Here is a 15,900-nt window from a genome sequence, read left to right on the forward strand (position 1 = left end):
AACCCAAAATATATAGTGTCCTCTTTCAGACCATTCTGCCTAAACAGACATGATGATGCTACCTGTCCTACTGGAAAATTCTCAGAGAAGGTACTCAAGAAATGGGTACCGGAATAGAGGCAGCTTCTGAAATAGTTGGCCACAGTTTCCCTATCATTGCTGTTTCCTACCCTACTCCATCCCAGGAACAGTTACTTGGTACTGAAAGAATTCTCTGGCTGTCTGAATAGAGTCCTCTTTCCCAGGGACCAGGGAGCCAGGAGAATGTAGGTAGACGGAATCCAATTAATTCCCAAACTCATCTTCCTATAAATTTTACCCCTTTCACTTCACTTCACTTCACTCCTCCTAAAATAAAGTTTGGGGTCGAAGAAAAGAAGCTAAATTAAAGTGTTCAAGTTTGATGTCCCTTTCCTTGCTCCATACATTCATGAATGGAGGGGCTAAAAAAGTACAGTTGAACCCTAAAGCTAAAAGCAGAAATTGTCAAGATCATAAGTAAGGAATGTGGGTGATTCACTTCTGGATTATCTGAGGGTTCTCCAGGCATGTTTTGTGTAGTAAGATCTAAGCTAAGACGAAGAAGATATTTTTTGTAGACACAACTGCCCAAAAGTCTGTGTCTGACTCTATTTAAATGTATGCCAGGTGACACACTTATTTTTCCTTGTTCCAATCAACCTCGTTCTTCCAAATGGCTTAGCATACAGCCCTTAAAATTAGGATTGTCAGAATATAATCAGGCACAAGTACCTGATGAATAGTGTTTGTGGAAATACTTGGTCCTTGAACACACAGGTTTGAAATGTGCAGTCCACTTATATGCAGAATTCTGTCAATTAATACTGTAAGTAGGATACTACAAATGTGTGGTCATTTTCCTTATGATTTTCTTAAATTTTAAGAATACGGTGTATAATACATATAATGTACAAAATATGTGTTATTTATGTTAGCGCTAAGAGCTTCTGGTCAACAGTAGATTATCAGTAGTTAAGTTTGGGGGGAGAAAAATTAACACACAGAGACTTTCATTTGAACCCCCACCTGTTCAAGAGTCAACCGTATTTTATGTAAAGGAGAGAAAAGATGTTTGGGGCATATTATTCTGGCTTGTCACTCTTAAGTATGCATTATAAAATCACTCTCAATCTGTATTCTTGGAATATGTGAAATGTACATAGGTAGATACACATATAGGCACATACAACCTCACACACACTTGTGACCATAATAACACAAACACACATATAAATGCCGCTAAGTGCATATTCAGACTCCTCTACCATGGTTCTAGACATTTTACACTTCTTATCAGCTTGCAGCTTAGGATGTATATCTTGTCTACAGCAAGGAAAACATCCCAGGAAATAGACTATAAACCTACAGGAATATAATACATTCCTCACTTTTGCCCTTTTGCAGGGGGGGGGGGGGGGCACTTACGCTGCTTCCGCCTCTGCCTTCAGGACCATCTTCACAGTGGCCACCAAAAGTGCTCCTGCTCACACTGGTGGGTCCTTCTGTGTCATTTGCAGATTTACTCAGGCGTCTCACAGCTCCTCAGGTCCCTCTCAGTTGAGGACCTTTGGAGAGTTAAAGCGTCTCACAGGCAGGGTATGCAGACTTTGTTGCCCATGCGCAGAGACCTCCCCTTGTTGAGGTTGCCACATCTGTCATTTTGTTCCTCATCCAAACAGCATGATTGGGAATTTAGATTACATGGGATGAAATGACCGATCCTTTTGGCTTTTTGAAAGAAAATCCCTACTCTTTTAAGGGGAAGCATTTATTCAATTTAACTTTCTTCAAACTTCTTTTTCTACTGCCCACAGTTTTTACATGTAATCAGATACCAGCAGCTGAATTGACAGGTGTTATCTTTGACAGAATAATTATTTAATATAAATCTTCCCTGGGTGATTTTTTCAAATTCTCCAAGGTAATCAATTACTTCTTGTACCTTGTCTTTGACAACCACATACCCCCAGAATCTCCAGGATAGTTTTGGTTTTAAATATTCTCACTGCACTTGTACTTGTCAGAATTTTGACACTTATTTTTTGCTCAAAAGGGTGGTTATACCATGAAGAAGGAAAGCCTCAAGCCGGAGAGCCCTTGCTAGTCCCCTCTTTGACATCCACACCCCCTTTGCTTGATGCCTCCGATACCGTTTCCCTCCCCACCTCAGGCAGGTCAGGCCGGCCACGGCTACCTCCCACGTGCATGGAATCAGTTGAAGCAAGCCAACCCTTCAGAAAGGAGATCTGCCCTGAGATCTAGTCCAAAAACACAGTCAACCACTGTGAAGTGTAGGCAGAACAGCGGCGATGTGCCGGAAGCCTCACAACAATTCTGGTCCTGAAACCCATCCGGTCTTTCAGGAGCACTGAAGTTCATTCTGCTTCTGTGTTTCAAGAGGGGGGAACAATTGGCGAAAAGGGGGAAAGAGAAGAAAATTCTCCTAACCTGGATGACTAAAAAGAAAGAAGAAAAAAAAAAAATCCCGTGCCACAGAAGGAGGGAGTCAGGGGCACCAAAGACCACTGCAGCGAAGGAGCACCTCTTGGAGAAGCTGGGCCTCGGAAACTACGAAGGAAGGCACTCCGAAGGCTCTTACGCGGCAGGGCCGGCAAACTCTTAAGGCCCTTAGCTGACCGGGTACCAGCAAGTGGCGGCGCTCTGTTCCAGTGACGGCAAGGGGACTCGGAGACGTGGATGGCAGCCGAGCTGGTCTTCGGCTGTGCTCCGCGCGGCCCTGCGGGCTGTGATGCACCCTTGCCCCAGGGTGTAAGTAGAGCGCAAGGTCACCACTCACTCTTACTAGAATTTCCCCCTACACGGGAATCCGGCTTTCTGGAGGGCTGGGCCACGTGGCGCAACCACTTGTATCCCTAGCACCTGTTAACAGCCTGACAGAAATGAAACACAGGGCACTTAACTGTGCCCAGCTCTTCCGGAGTTATTTTACACCCTCCCGCCTCTCTAGAAAAGAAACACCGATGTTTCTTTGCATTCACACCAATGTTGGGAGGTGAGGATAAAATAAGACCAGAGGAGAAAAGAGAAATCACCCCCCAGCCCTTCGGCAGCCGTAGGAATAGCAGGGGTGGGAGAGAGAAGCCTGGGTGAGGTAAATGGGATTAGCTGGTGTCTTGGGGGATTAATTAGGAGGCCACACTAGTTCTAAGCTCTTTAACAGTATTTATTTCCATGACTGAAAAAAATTAAGAGAATAGACTCCTTCACAATAAGAAACCTCAAGCACAGTCCTCAGGACCTCTGCTGGCCAACACCTTTTTGCCTAATTTGAATTTGCTAGATCTGCCTGCGAGGACTTCCTCTCTGCAGGCTTATTATTCCATTCTCCTGTGCTTCAGACTCTCCTCAGCACCCCAGCCCAATGCCGTGTCTGTACCGAGGACACTGTGCTTGGTAATTTCTCTTAGGGCCCACTGTGTCTCCTCAAGCCCCCCACCCCCCAGAGAATACCAGGCCCGAGGCGCTACGCATTTCCTCTGCTGTTAGGCCACGGTCTGACTCCTCCTAACCTAAGAGATGAAGTTATCAGAATAACAGAGTCGTGTCGAGAGTAAGAACATTCCCCACCTGCTCTGTCTCCTGTGGATGGCAGGCAGGAGCACTGATGGATGGTGACATGATCTAGTGTTGGATTCCTCTGTATAATTTCTAAGCATCTTTAGTCCTCTATCCTCATTAGACTCCTTACCACTTTTTTTTCAGTTAGTCATCTCAGGTGTTTTAACAGCCCTAATCAATAGCCCTAATCCGTTCAAGTGTTTCATTAATGTTTTCAATAATTTCTTCCCAGAAACCTTATTTTTTTTTAATGTCTCAGTCACAAAGGGAACTAAAAGCAATTATGATGTCACCTCTTCCATTTCCTGAGTCCATATGAAAGTTAACACTCTATAAAAGTATTGCTTGTTTTGACTCCATATTCAGGGAAAATGTGGCACAGTCAGCAACCATAACAGCAAAAGAGCAGCCAGGATCCAAGAAAAAGGTGCTGGACAGCATCCAGTTCCCATCCGTTACTGGCCAAGATCCAGCTTACAGACACGAGTATCCCTTCAGTTAACTGAAACACATGACCTGGAGCTCCTTCGTGGGTAGAAACTCCGGTTACGGGGGCACTGATAAATCCTTGCACGTGTGCACGCGTCTACTCGCTGCTAAAGATGGCCCCGTTCTTTTTTGAGCCCCTGGTACTACGTAAGCAGCTTTGGTTCTCTGCAATTAGAGTAAGGGTCCACATTTTTTCCTCGCCTTAATTCTTGATCAGCTTGCGTATTCTCCCTGAGGTCCTCCTCCTTGACACCATCCCTCCGCTGTTTCGTAGAGCCGGAAGGGCACTGCCCGCACGCTGGCTCACCGAGGACAGAGCTGGCCTCCAGGACCGTCTCGTCAGATGGCCTAGGGACACCAGTTTTACCCCTTTCTCCTCCAACCCGTGAGCCATCCCCTGGCCCTTCAGAGGGCCCAGGAGGTGGACTGAAGTGTACAGATGTTACAAGCCTCTGTCACTAATGTTTTTTGCCAAGCTTCTAAGCTCCAAGGAGAAGGCTTTCATTTCAAAAAGATAGCGGGACTTGCCAGTAGCACAGCGCATGGAATGGAGACGTGTTGTCTGTCGGTAGTGCCTCTGTGAGTTTCGATCGCTGGCCTTAGGGAGTGAGGGTGTCATTGCTCGGGGGGCTTTGGGGGGGGGCGTGGTCTGTTTACCATCATGTTGATGTATTCCTGCATCGTTGCGTTTTTCCTTCCGTGTCGGTTTCACTGGTGTGCCGGCTGCATGCACTTGCTGTTGTACGTGTGTCAAATGATTCTCTAACTTCCTTTGGAAAGCACTAATGAAAAGTGCTGTTTCTCTTCTCTATTGTTGGGTTTTTTGTAAAGTTGCTCAAATGCTCTCAGGTATGGCGGCTCTGAACGGAGGACTTGGCGCCACGGGCTTGACGAATGGCACGGCGGGCACCATGGACGCCCTCACGCAGGCCTACTCAGGGATCCAGCAGTACGCGGCCGCGGCGCTGCCCACTCTGTACAGCCAGAGCCTGCTGCAGCAGCAGAGCGCCGCGGGCAGCCAGAAGGAAGGTAGGTGCCCGGCCCGGGCCCGGGCGCGGCGGGCAACACCCACCGTGGCGGCGGCCTTCGGAGAAGCTAGATGGGGCCGGCGTCACGAGAGGGCAGTTAGCGTACTTCTGTTCTTCCTGGGGTTTGTGGTGGTTTTCTTTTTTTTCGGGTCTTTGGGTTTTTTTTTTTTTCCTTTTAAGAAACTTAACAGGCCTAAACCATTGGTTTGAATCTTCTCTCCCCTCCTGTTCAGCCTTGTCCGTTTATCTTTGAATTTTTCGTTCTTTTAATTTACCTCCCAATATGGATTTCTCCCCCACTGCACCCTTACACGCAATCACTTAGGAATTGCTGTCCTCAAAACGCAGGAACCCCCTTTCCCGAGTCGGCGCGGACCATCTAGGATTTCTCCCCTTACACCTCAAGTCCGCATGAGTGCAGGGGGTGAACGGAGAGTCTCCTGTGGGCAAAGCGCTCTCAGGCACATCCCGGGTTTCTCAGCGTCCACTAGCCCTGGGACCACGGAGCTTGCCTCTCGGTAGGCGAGGCTTTCCAGGGTGATGATCAGATCCACCATTAGGATCGACTGGGTCCGTGTTTAATCGGGGGTCCTCGGAGCAAGTAACTAAGTGACCGATTGTCCTGCTCCTCTGCCAATAAGGCAAATTGAGTATCAGGAAGTTAATACTAAGAATGAATTAAAGCTAATTGTAAAATAGTTCATGAGCCAGTCCAGAGAGGGACAGCTTGTCTTTTTCCCTTTTTCCTTTTGGTGTCTTTAAAGCAAAATCTGCAACATTATGTTTATTCTCTTTCTGACCTGTTACAGTATGGGGGAAGAAGCTACGGTAGGGAAGTACTGAAGACATTTTAATTTCTTCCCCTTCTTTATCCTCACCCTACAGTTCCAAACTATTCTTGTGTGCAAACTTCGACTTGAAATCTGGTGTTCTACAAGAAATAGAATAGTTTTACTTTATAAAGTGAACCTTAAAAGGGACGCGGCTTTAAAGAGACTCATGTGTAAAAAAAGATTTTTTTCTAATCTTAAGAGATCGTTAAAAGTGAAAGATAGATGAAAGTTTCTTTACTCTCAGCTGTAACTGTTAATGTAGGTTTTTAAAAAGCTGCACAACTGTTCAGTCCACTGTGTCTCCCGAGGTGTGGGGAGACTGCATGTCATATATGCCTTGTTTCCCCAAGAAAAGCCTGCACTGAGGTCCCTTGGTCCAGGATCTAACTACCCAAATAGTGACAAATAAGGGTGGTAGGAGGCGCATATGAGATAAGACTGTTCTCAGAAAAGAACATAAAAGCCAGGTCCCTACGTGATTTTTAGAGAATGTCGGTCACTTCTCCATTGTCCTATCAGGGCCTTCCAGCAAGCCACATAACCCTTGTCGCTGAAAAACTTGAGTCACGGTGGCCTCAGCATGTAACAGTGGAAGGGTGAAGTCTAGGCCCCAAACACTTCCTCCACTGCCCCCAGTGTCCATGCCTTGAGTTTTCAGGATAGCCTGTGCAGTAGTAGCTCACTCTCGGGGATTAACATGAAGAATGGCCACCCACTGAATGATTATTGACATTTAGGTATCGGGCCTACCAGTAGCAAGGTTCAGTGCTTGATTTTTGTGGTTGGTGGTGTTTTTTGGCTTGAGTGTTTTTAAATCATTTCCCACTTCCTCCTACCTCTCCTCTGATCACCTTCTTCTCACCCAGTGATGTGTGCTCAAGAAATTTAAACCATCTTAATATTAGTTTTACCTAAATTGTTGTTTTCAAGGCACATTATACTAGAAAGGGGAAGAAGAAGAAAAAAGATGAATTCCACTACTGAATAGATTTTTAGCCTTTCTACTCCATAGTTTTGTTCTTTAGTCAAGAGAGTTGAAAATCAAGTGATGTGTTTAGTCATGTATCCTAGTGTATATTTTCCCAGAGGAAAATGAGCCAGGCTGGCTTTGTTTTTTAAAGTAGGTTTGATATTTTGCCCAGCTAAATCTTCTGAAAGCTGATGAGGAACACCGACCACCTTTCCTGTCCCTCCTAAATACCCTCTGACCTTCTTTATACCTTCCCATCCTCCCTGATTTACAGGAGGCAAGTCTCTTGCTTATACACACACACACACAGAGGTAGAGCCTCTGGAGGCCTGAGCAGAAGCTGGCGGGTGTAGGCTGGCTGACACAGGTACCCCAGCACTCCATGCTAGACCAGGTGCCCCATGAGAAATACAAAATGTGAGCACCCACCCAGCTGGGGCCAACCATGTAAGCAACTCTAGGAAGTAAAAAATAATGTGTACTAGGAAACTCCAAGGAATGTGTGATTTGTCAGGTTTTTACTAAACGTAGAGGTGGATACATAGGGGGAACCCTCAGATTGTTTTAGTGTTCACGATTTTGGCAGTTTGCAAAATCAAACTGTTGCTGGGTAAAGAAAAAACAGGGAGGGAGGGGGGTCATACACTAGGAGATGCTGGTGGCAGTTTTACCTGAGAAAATAGTGAACAAGAAGACAAAACCTCCTTAGATGTACCATTTTGTATTTTCTTGGTCCCCATCTCTGGCTCAGATACAATCAGAATGTCTAGCGTTCTAGAATGCCAGGATTATCCAGGCATGGCCAGTAAATCTGTCAGAGCACATTAAACTGCATTTCTCCCCAGGCTTCAGGAGTTGAGATGACTTCACAGATCAAAGTGGGTCCCCTAAATCCTCATTTGTACACTTGGATCTCTTATCTAGAAGGAATATGAAATCTGGATGGCACCAGATTTGCCCAATCTACGTATTGCAAAAGATGTGCCTGGCATAGTACCACTCAGAGCACCCATTTCTACTGTTTTGGTTTTACATGTATCCATATTAAGTTTGGATTGCTTAAGAATTCTTTTAACCCAGGAAACATGTGGGGCCCTAAGTCCTGCAAGCATGTCCCTTTAAATACAGACTGCCTCCTTTGCACTGGAACATGGCTTTGTCCGTGCAACCTGTGACACCGAAAATTAAAGTGGTCACGTTGGCACTTAAATAGGAAAGGCTTCACCTGTGTGGCTTTAGACATTTGCCTCAAGACGACTTCCTTGTGACAAGTCCTACGCATTAGAACACTCCTGTTTTGTGGGAAGAAACTTGGTTTGACTCTTTATGAAGATGTTTCTCTTATTTTCACAAAGTTCTTTTACCCCAGTTTTACTTTTCATAGACCTACATATTGTCCCCGCCCCAGGGGACACCAGGCCCAGAACTTGGAACATCCTAGAGGCATCTAGCCCCGGGGCCTCTGAGAACCAGCAGGGGGGAAGATCTGTAACCACCGCAGGCAGCCTTCAGCCTAGAAAGTGTTCTTGCCGGTTACATATTAGAAGATGGGTACCTCCCACCAGGTCATTCAGATTCCCTCCTTTTCCTTTTTTGCTCCTTTTAACCTTCAGATGGTTCTTGTGCAGGTGGCTATAGAGAGAGGGGAGAGTGCACGGGAAGACACTTAGGAGGGCCTACCTTTCTAACCAGCATAGCTAGGAAGACCTTCCCTACTCTGCCCTTGCTTCTTGTTTCTCCGGAAAGTGACAGCGGAGCGTGAGGAGCTTGGATGAGTTCAGTCTCTGACTAGAGTCGGCACCTTGCGCGTTCATTTCCAAGGCTAATCCCCAGTGGTATAATTCCTATCACGCCAGTGAAACTCTAGCTACCTATTTTTCCCTGCTTTGACTCATTGCCAGTCATTTCTAATAAAAATGATTATTAGACTGTGTGTTAAGAGATTTGGCAAATCAAAACTGGATGGATAATTAGGTAAATGATTGAGAAATCCAAGCAACATTACTGCTATATCCATTACTCTAAATTGCTGCAATTTGCTTAGAAAACACAGGATACTCTCAACTCCCGAGAAACAGTATATACATACAACAAAAACACAGCCACCCGGGAAAACCCCACACCTGCATTCTCCTCCCCAGCTCTACCCTACGGCAGCAGCCCTCATCCCCAAGAAGAGGAGACTAAAACTATGTGCCCTAAGCAAATACGAGCCACAGACCAGTGTCTCTGGAAACTGGAACATCTGAAAGGTGATTCCCATCTTGAAAGACATACCAGCACTTGACATGTATACATCTGTTTCGTTCCCTTTAGTGTGAGAGGAAGGCACACGCTTAGCCTGTTGTTAAAGCAGTCCTAAGAAGAGGCCTGGGGAACTCAGAAGCGAAGAATACCTTACTCTGATTTCTTTTTCCTCTTTAGGTCCAGAGGGTGCAAACCTCTTTATTTACCACCTTCCACAGGAGTTTGGAGACCAGGACATTCTGCAGATGTTCATGCCTTTTGGAAATGTTATCTCTGCTAAAGTCTTCATTGACAAACAGACCAATCTGAGCAAGTGCTTTGGTATGCAAAAGAAACCAAGCCAGAATATCACAGTTCATTCCCAAGTGAGGAGTCATGGGAAGGAAAATGTAAATGGCAAACATTTAGACGTCCAGATAGGGCCTTCCCTGGGTGGTGCCGTTTCCCGGTTTCCTGGATCCATGTAAGCAGATTGGGCAAAGTCGTGTAATCAAAAGCAGAGGTAGGGGCTATATAAAAAGGATCTGGGAAATTAAACGCCTATACATTAGGTATTGCTGTATCCTGTGCTATTAGAGCGTCTTGCTCCATACATCTAATCATCTTTCACTATAGAGCAGCAGCAATCTCTTTAAGCCCCAAGGTCTGAAGCCAGCTTTAGCAGATGGAAATACACTTAACAGACTGTAGTGTAGTTTAGGCTACCCTGATACAGAAGGGCACTACAGACCCTTTGCCATGGTTTCCAGGCCCTTCTGGGTCCGGTAGGATTCAAACACTGTGGCTTTGGGTAGCATGTCGTACTGGGAGGCTCCTGTTCAGCACCACATACACTCCTATGAACCCTCACGAGAATGCACATCCCGTCACAGCAGGCCTGGGGCTACGCTGCCCACCACAGCTCCTTGAGCCCCGGGGCAGGCCGTGGAGGTATTTCACAGTCACATGAAATGCTGCTTGTGCTGAGATTCAGGAGCCAGAATTTTCAATGACAGGATCTGCAGGGACTGAACGAGTGGAGGCAGAGCACAGGAGTTACAGGAATTCCGAGAACGCTGGAAAACTCAGGTCCTCGGTGGCTTGACCTCCTTCCTCAAGGAGCCCAGACCCTGCCTCCTGGGGCAGTGTTTCCTCCCTGAGAGAGTAAGGCCCGCTCTCTACTTGCTCTGATGTTTTATAGCAAAAGCACAGCATTCATTAAATCTATTTCGTGTTTTACTTTTTGAACCCTTCTGGGCCCCCAAAGTGGTTTAGAGGCCAGAATGTTAAGAGTATATATTATTCACTTGACAAGTCGTGGCCCAGTTTAATAGAACATTTGCCTGAATCATTCCTCCACTTTAGTAATTCACGTGGGTAGTAGGCAGTAGCCGTACAAAACAAAGCGAAATAGATACAGACCAGTGGAAACGCAAATGAAAGTGAATGGTATCAACAAAAACAGCGAGGTGGGAGGGGTGGTACTCAAACTTAAGATCCTTCTCGCTGGTAATGGGCAGCTCATCTAAAGACAATGTTTCGGCTTCTAAAACCCCATTATCATATAACACCTTTCTAATTTCTGTGCTATCAACCAGCAAGGTCTGAAGCCTCTGTGTTTAGGGGAATTAGTATGGCAACCACTGAAAGTCACTGTTTTTACCCAACTGGAAAGGCTGTCAGCCTGAACTCAATACACTATGGCTTCTGCTACATAAACCCCCTTGTGATGGTTCGTGAGCGAGTGAAGTGGAAAGTAAGTGGTTACATAGGGGGTGAGTGTGCACTTGGGTAGCTTACCGTTAGGAGCTTCCCTGCACAAGGTTTTGAACCAGATTTTTATACTCCTCACTGCTAAACAATGTCCTGGGCTTATCTGGAGATTGGAAAGGGATTGTGCTTCAGGGTCCGAATTTAAGAAAATATGTACAGCCTTGAAAAGAGATTGTATCAGCCCACAAACTATTCAACCAGTGTGTAATCAACCTACGCCTATGAATATCAGCAGACAATTGCATGCAATGCTACGCACTGTTTTCAATTTTTGTCACAAGCTACAGCATCCCATACCTGCGTTTCTCAGTGAGCCAGCCTAATGGTGGCAGGGAGAGGGGAGGCCAGAGTTGTCATAAGCTGGTACCCCATTCTTCCATGCTGACTAACCTCGTGGCCAGGTTTCGTTGTCCATTTCACCCTTGATCCATTTCCATTCTTTAACTATCTTGCTGCTTCTGGATAAAGACCTAGAAGGAAAGGAGAAAATCATAGCAAAAATCTTGGATTCAAGATCACCCATACCAGGAATTAGATTTAATCAAAAATCTATACCCCCATTTTGCAATACAGCCTGACTAGGAAAAGCTTTACACCATATGCTCATTTTTATCAGCTGAGAACTCTGCTGAAGGTGTATTTTATGTCCTTGTCTTCCTCCTCTAGTTTGTAAAGGAATGTTCTCTTTAGCTTTAGACTTTTAATAGTAGATCGTTGAAGAAGCCTAATACAGAACGTTCCCTACAGAGCGAAGATGCACTCCGTATAAAGGCTTCCTTTCAACCCCAAGTAGGGACAGTACAAGCTCAACAGCTTTACACCGGCATTAACTAAAGAAAGTTTTGCATGTATCCTGCCACCTCCACCCCCAGTGTCTGAACAAACCATATGATCAGAATTGTTTCTGGGTCTTTGCAGAGCATCACTGGTTCTTTGTCAGAAGCCTGCCCTCCCTGCCATTTTGGTGGTGAGTGTTGGTACAGAGAAAGATGCTAGGAAGTCTGTTAGGGTGGTTCTTACGCCCTGAGCTGTTCACTCTTAATATTCTTAGAGGTTGCAAGGCAGAGGTTTCCAGTCTGTTGAATTCAGCGGAGCTTTGAAAATGGAAGTTGAGCTATGGAAAAAAGGCCCAGCATTTCCCTTGGGTCCCTAGGTTCCTCCCAGAAATAACTCCACAATGTTAGAAACCAAGTATAAATTACTCCAGAGTTAATTCACTAACTGACCCCATCCGACAGAGGACCGGGTATGGGCTCTGTGGATACAGATGGAGAATTGGAATGAAAGTCAGGATCTTTGCAGGGCACCGTCACCAGCCCTGCCTTTAAACCTCACTGGGTTGGGACCTGTGAGCCTCTGGGGGGCCCTTTGAACCCTGGAGTATGTATCCCTATGCTCCCATGAGCACCACTTCAGGGAACCCGGGGCTCTCTCAAAAGGGTTCCGTAAACAAAAGAGGCCGGGAGTTGGAGATGTAGCTTTTCACAGACGGGTTTTGTTGCCGTGATGCATCAGCTTTTCTCCCTGCTTCTCAGTGGAGATTTCCGGTGCTGCCCGTAAACACCGCGTGTCCATACATGGTAGGCAGTGAGCTGAGTGGCGCTGCACGGAGCCCACAGGACGTGCACATCACCTACCACTTTCCGCTAACTCTCCAGCCACCGCGTGACGCCCTGCTCCCTCTCCATGTTGATTCCCACCCTCCTTCCCCTTGTGTTTTCCAGGTTTTGTTAGCTACGACAATCCGGTGTCTGCACAAGCTGCTATCCAGGCTATGAATGGCTTTCAGATTGGCATGAAACGCTTGAAGGTCCAGCTGAAGCGCTCCAAAAACGACAGCAAACCTTACTGATCCTAACCCCAGAGGCTCCCTGCTCTTATTTTAGCTTTCTTAGGGTAAGTCCCACAAGCCAGCCTGTTCTCAACAGGAAAGGCAGAGGAGGACCACATTGCCAACTTTTACCAAGAGAGACGGTTATTTTTACAATAAGGCCTCCATGTCCCCTTCCCGCTCCCCCGTCCCCGTTCGCCATAATTAAAACTCGGGCTACCTTGTTTCTATTGAGTAAACTCCTCTTCCAGTTGTGCCACTGTATTCTCCTTTGTTTTGCAATTTGAATCTCCTTTTACCTTCGTTTTGTTTCCGTTTTTTTGTTTCTTCGGTTTTGCTTTTTTTTTTTTTTTTTTTAAGAAAAACACACATAAATAAATGACATCTTGAGAATTTAAAAGGCAAACAAAGGCTAATGTGCAATTCTAACTCTGAGACCCCTGGTGCCCCAGAGCACTGCCTGGAGAATTCACCCCTCCTTGTCCGCGCCCACCCTCGAGGAGGGCGCCGACCGTTTAGAGGTTAAGGTGGTGGCGTAGCGCAAGAGAGAAGCCAGGAGAAGCACTTAAAACACCACAAACGTCTTTCCACTACATTTGGTTCTGTTTTAACAAGTAGGATTTTATTTTAGGGTTCAAAGAAACATGACATTTATTGGTCAGATTATTACACTGGTTGTCTATTTCGTTGTTTTATTTTTAGTTTTTAGAAAGGATTAATGTAAAAAAAAAGATTTAGAGATCTGTTTCTTAAAGCTACAGGGTTTAAAAATAAAATAAAAATGAGTGAAAATACTTGATGTTTCTTGAAAGATAAATTTAATAATAAATAAATAATACATAAATACATAAATAAAAAAGAAAGCCACAGGCCTGTAAATTTTATTTGTAAAAAAAGCATTTCTATTTTTGTACAAAATTTTTACTGCCTCAGAAATAATGGAAGTTATTTATTGCCTATTGTTAACTTATTGGGTACCTAAAGAGCAGTTCTCTGTGCTAGCTAGATCCTTTTGAAGTAGTCTCTAGAGGAATCGTTCTAGGAATGGGCTTTTTTTCACCGTTGAACCCTAGGCCTACAGTTCATGCTTTATCCTCTCGTTGTTCGTATCTGTCTGATTATTTTGTTCGTAACTTCCATTATCTAGTTTACAGCTCAGTCGTCTGACTCTCCCCATATGTTACATCCGTTGAAACTGGATCCTCTCCCCTTGTCCCTTGCCAGCCCCCATCCCAAAACACCCAGAATCCATCCCCTCTCCTCCTCCGGATGGATTCTCTTGGGGTTCCATTGTGCTGTGGATAAAGATTGTAAGAAATGCAAATTACGCGAATGGCTCGTAGACTCCCTAATGACCTAAGATTTGCATTAGTTTTTCTCCTGCACCCTTAAGAGTGATTTTGTTGCTGCTGCGTAGATTCTGTGTAACTTTTTACTCTCCCTTGTTTTCTCCCTAGACATCTTCATGCCCGTTAGTTCACCGTTTGCCTAGCATGTCCCTGTGGCGTCTCAAAAAAAAGTTTCATCGTCCCGTCATTGTTTCTGATGTCTTTCTGACCTCACATCACATTTGGTTCTCCTACTGACCTTTGATCTAGTTTGACCTTTGAAATTTGCATGTGACCTCATCTAGCTATTGAATTCTGGGAAGTCAATGTGAAAAACATTGCTGCATTCATGCAAGACTGAAATTTATTATTAGACAAATTAATTATAGAAAAAACCTGTGGCAAAAACGTTTCTTTCTTATTTTTTTTTCTTTTCATAAAACAGACTTGAAAGTATTATACAGGGATTGGCATTCTTCCCGGTCACTGGTAACAATAGCAATATGTGTCCAGGGACACAGAATGTTGGTTTCTAACAGACTACTTCCAAAAACAGTTTGAGAAAAAAACTGTCTGATTTTAAGTCTCTAGAGGTCTGTAATAGTTTTTACATTTTTCAGGCAGTGTAAAGTTTTTTGATAAGGCCATTTTAGGTGGCTCACTTTCTCATTAAGATATATATATAGAACCACTTTTTGTAGATTAGTATAAGAAAAATATTTACCCTGTTTTGGGGCAAATGCTACCTATTTGTGTCACCTTTTGCTGAACTGACTCACAGTTAGACAATCCATGGTTTAATGCACATGAAATTACCTATATTTTATACTGTTTCAATGTACAGGAGAAAGGTTACTGTAAACTGTGTTACGTTGGTGCTTCTGTGAATTAAGTTGTGGCTTCATCATGAGTCTTACGGTCTTAATGTTCTCTGTTGATAAGACAAGTTTAGAATTGGTTTACTTAAAGAATTTCAAAAAAAAATGTTTGCTTAAAAAAAAATTTCATGTGAGGGGAAAAAAAAAAAAAAAAACTATTCCAGAATAAGTTTTGTGTTGGCTTGTAAAGCATTGATGTCATTTTTTTTTTTTATTGTGGACTATTTAGATGTGTTTGTGTTCAGCAAAATGTGATTTTTTTTTCTTTTAAAGAAAAAAAGTGAAAATATATAGTGCCAAATTCCAAAGGTACTTCCTTCCTAGAGCTTCAGTGTGTTTCTTGTGAGAAGTAATTTGATAACATGGGTATTTTATTATGTGTTTTGTATAAATCCCTAATATTTAAAAAACAAAAAACAAAAAAAAAGAGGTTAAAAAGTTTGTTAACTTGCTATCCTGTGGTCTTGTTGCCTGAAATTGTTATTGTTTGTTATTTCTCTATGATGTTTTTTGTAAGACATTGTATAAGTGCCCATGTCTCACTTTTTTAACCGCTCTGCACATCAATGCTGTGACGGCAACCTCACAATGTATTTTCTTCATAATATATGGAAACCTCTAAGGTGAGAAAGTTTTGAACTTTTAACCCTTTCTACCCAGAGCTATCTGGAATGTGGGTAACTTTTTATACTGTCATCATTTTTCTTTGTTCCGGGGTGTTTCTAATTTGGATCCCCCCCCCCCCATACATCTTTTTTTGTTTTTGTTTTTGTCTTTCCTACTTTTTTTATCCATTGGTTGAGACCCAAAAGAAGAAAACTCTGCAAGGCAAATCTGAAGGAAAAAGAATATACTTTAACTCTCTCTGATTTTTTTTTACCCTACACCATTTTTTTGTTGTCGTTTTGATTATTTCTCATCATTTAAAAAAAAAATCCGTATGC

General features: G+C 44.1%; 1 protein-coding gene across 15 annotated transcripts in view; it reads left to right on the top strand.

The window, feature by feature from the left end:
* Positions 1–15,279, top strand: part of CELF2 (CUGBP Elav-like family member 2) — an 832,664-nt gene extending 817,385 nt beyond the window's left edge. For 7 of the 15 annotated variants that reach the window (XM_043563375.1, XM_043563374.1, XM_043563365.1 and 4 more), the window contains 3 exons: positions 4,921–5,118; positions 9,345–9,488; positions 12,644–15,119. In XM_043563375.1, coding sequence (XP_043419310.1) covers positions 4,921–5,118; positions 9,345–9,488; positions 12,644–12,771 — 470 coding nt within the window. In that variant the 3' untranslated portion in view covers positions 12,772–15,119. Of the gene's footprint in view, positions 1–4,920; positions 5,119–9,344; positions 9,489–12,643 lie in introns of all 15 variants that reach the window. The other 8 variants (XM_043563366.1, XM_043563368.1, XM_043563369.1 and 5 more) reach the window with 6 other exon arrangements.
* The last annotated feature ends 621 nt before the right edge of the window (positions 15,280–15,900 follow it).

The sequence above is a fragment of the Prionailurus bengalensis genome, chromosome B4, assembly GCF_016509475.1.
Source record: "Prionailurus bengalensis isolate Pbe53 chromosome B4, Fcat_Pben_1.1_paternal_pri, whole genome shotgun sequence".
Taxonomy (NCBI): Eukaryota; Metazoa; Chordata; class Mammalia; order Carnivora; family Felidae; genus Prionailurus; species Prionailurus bengalensis.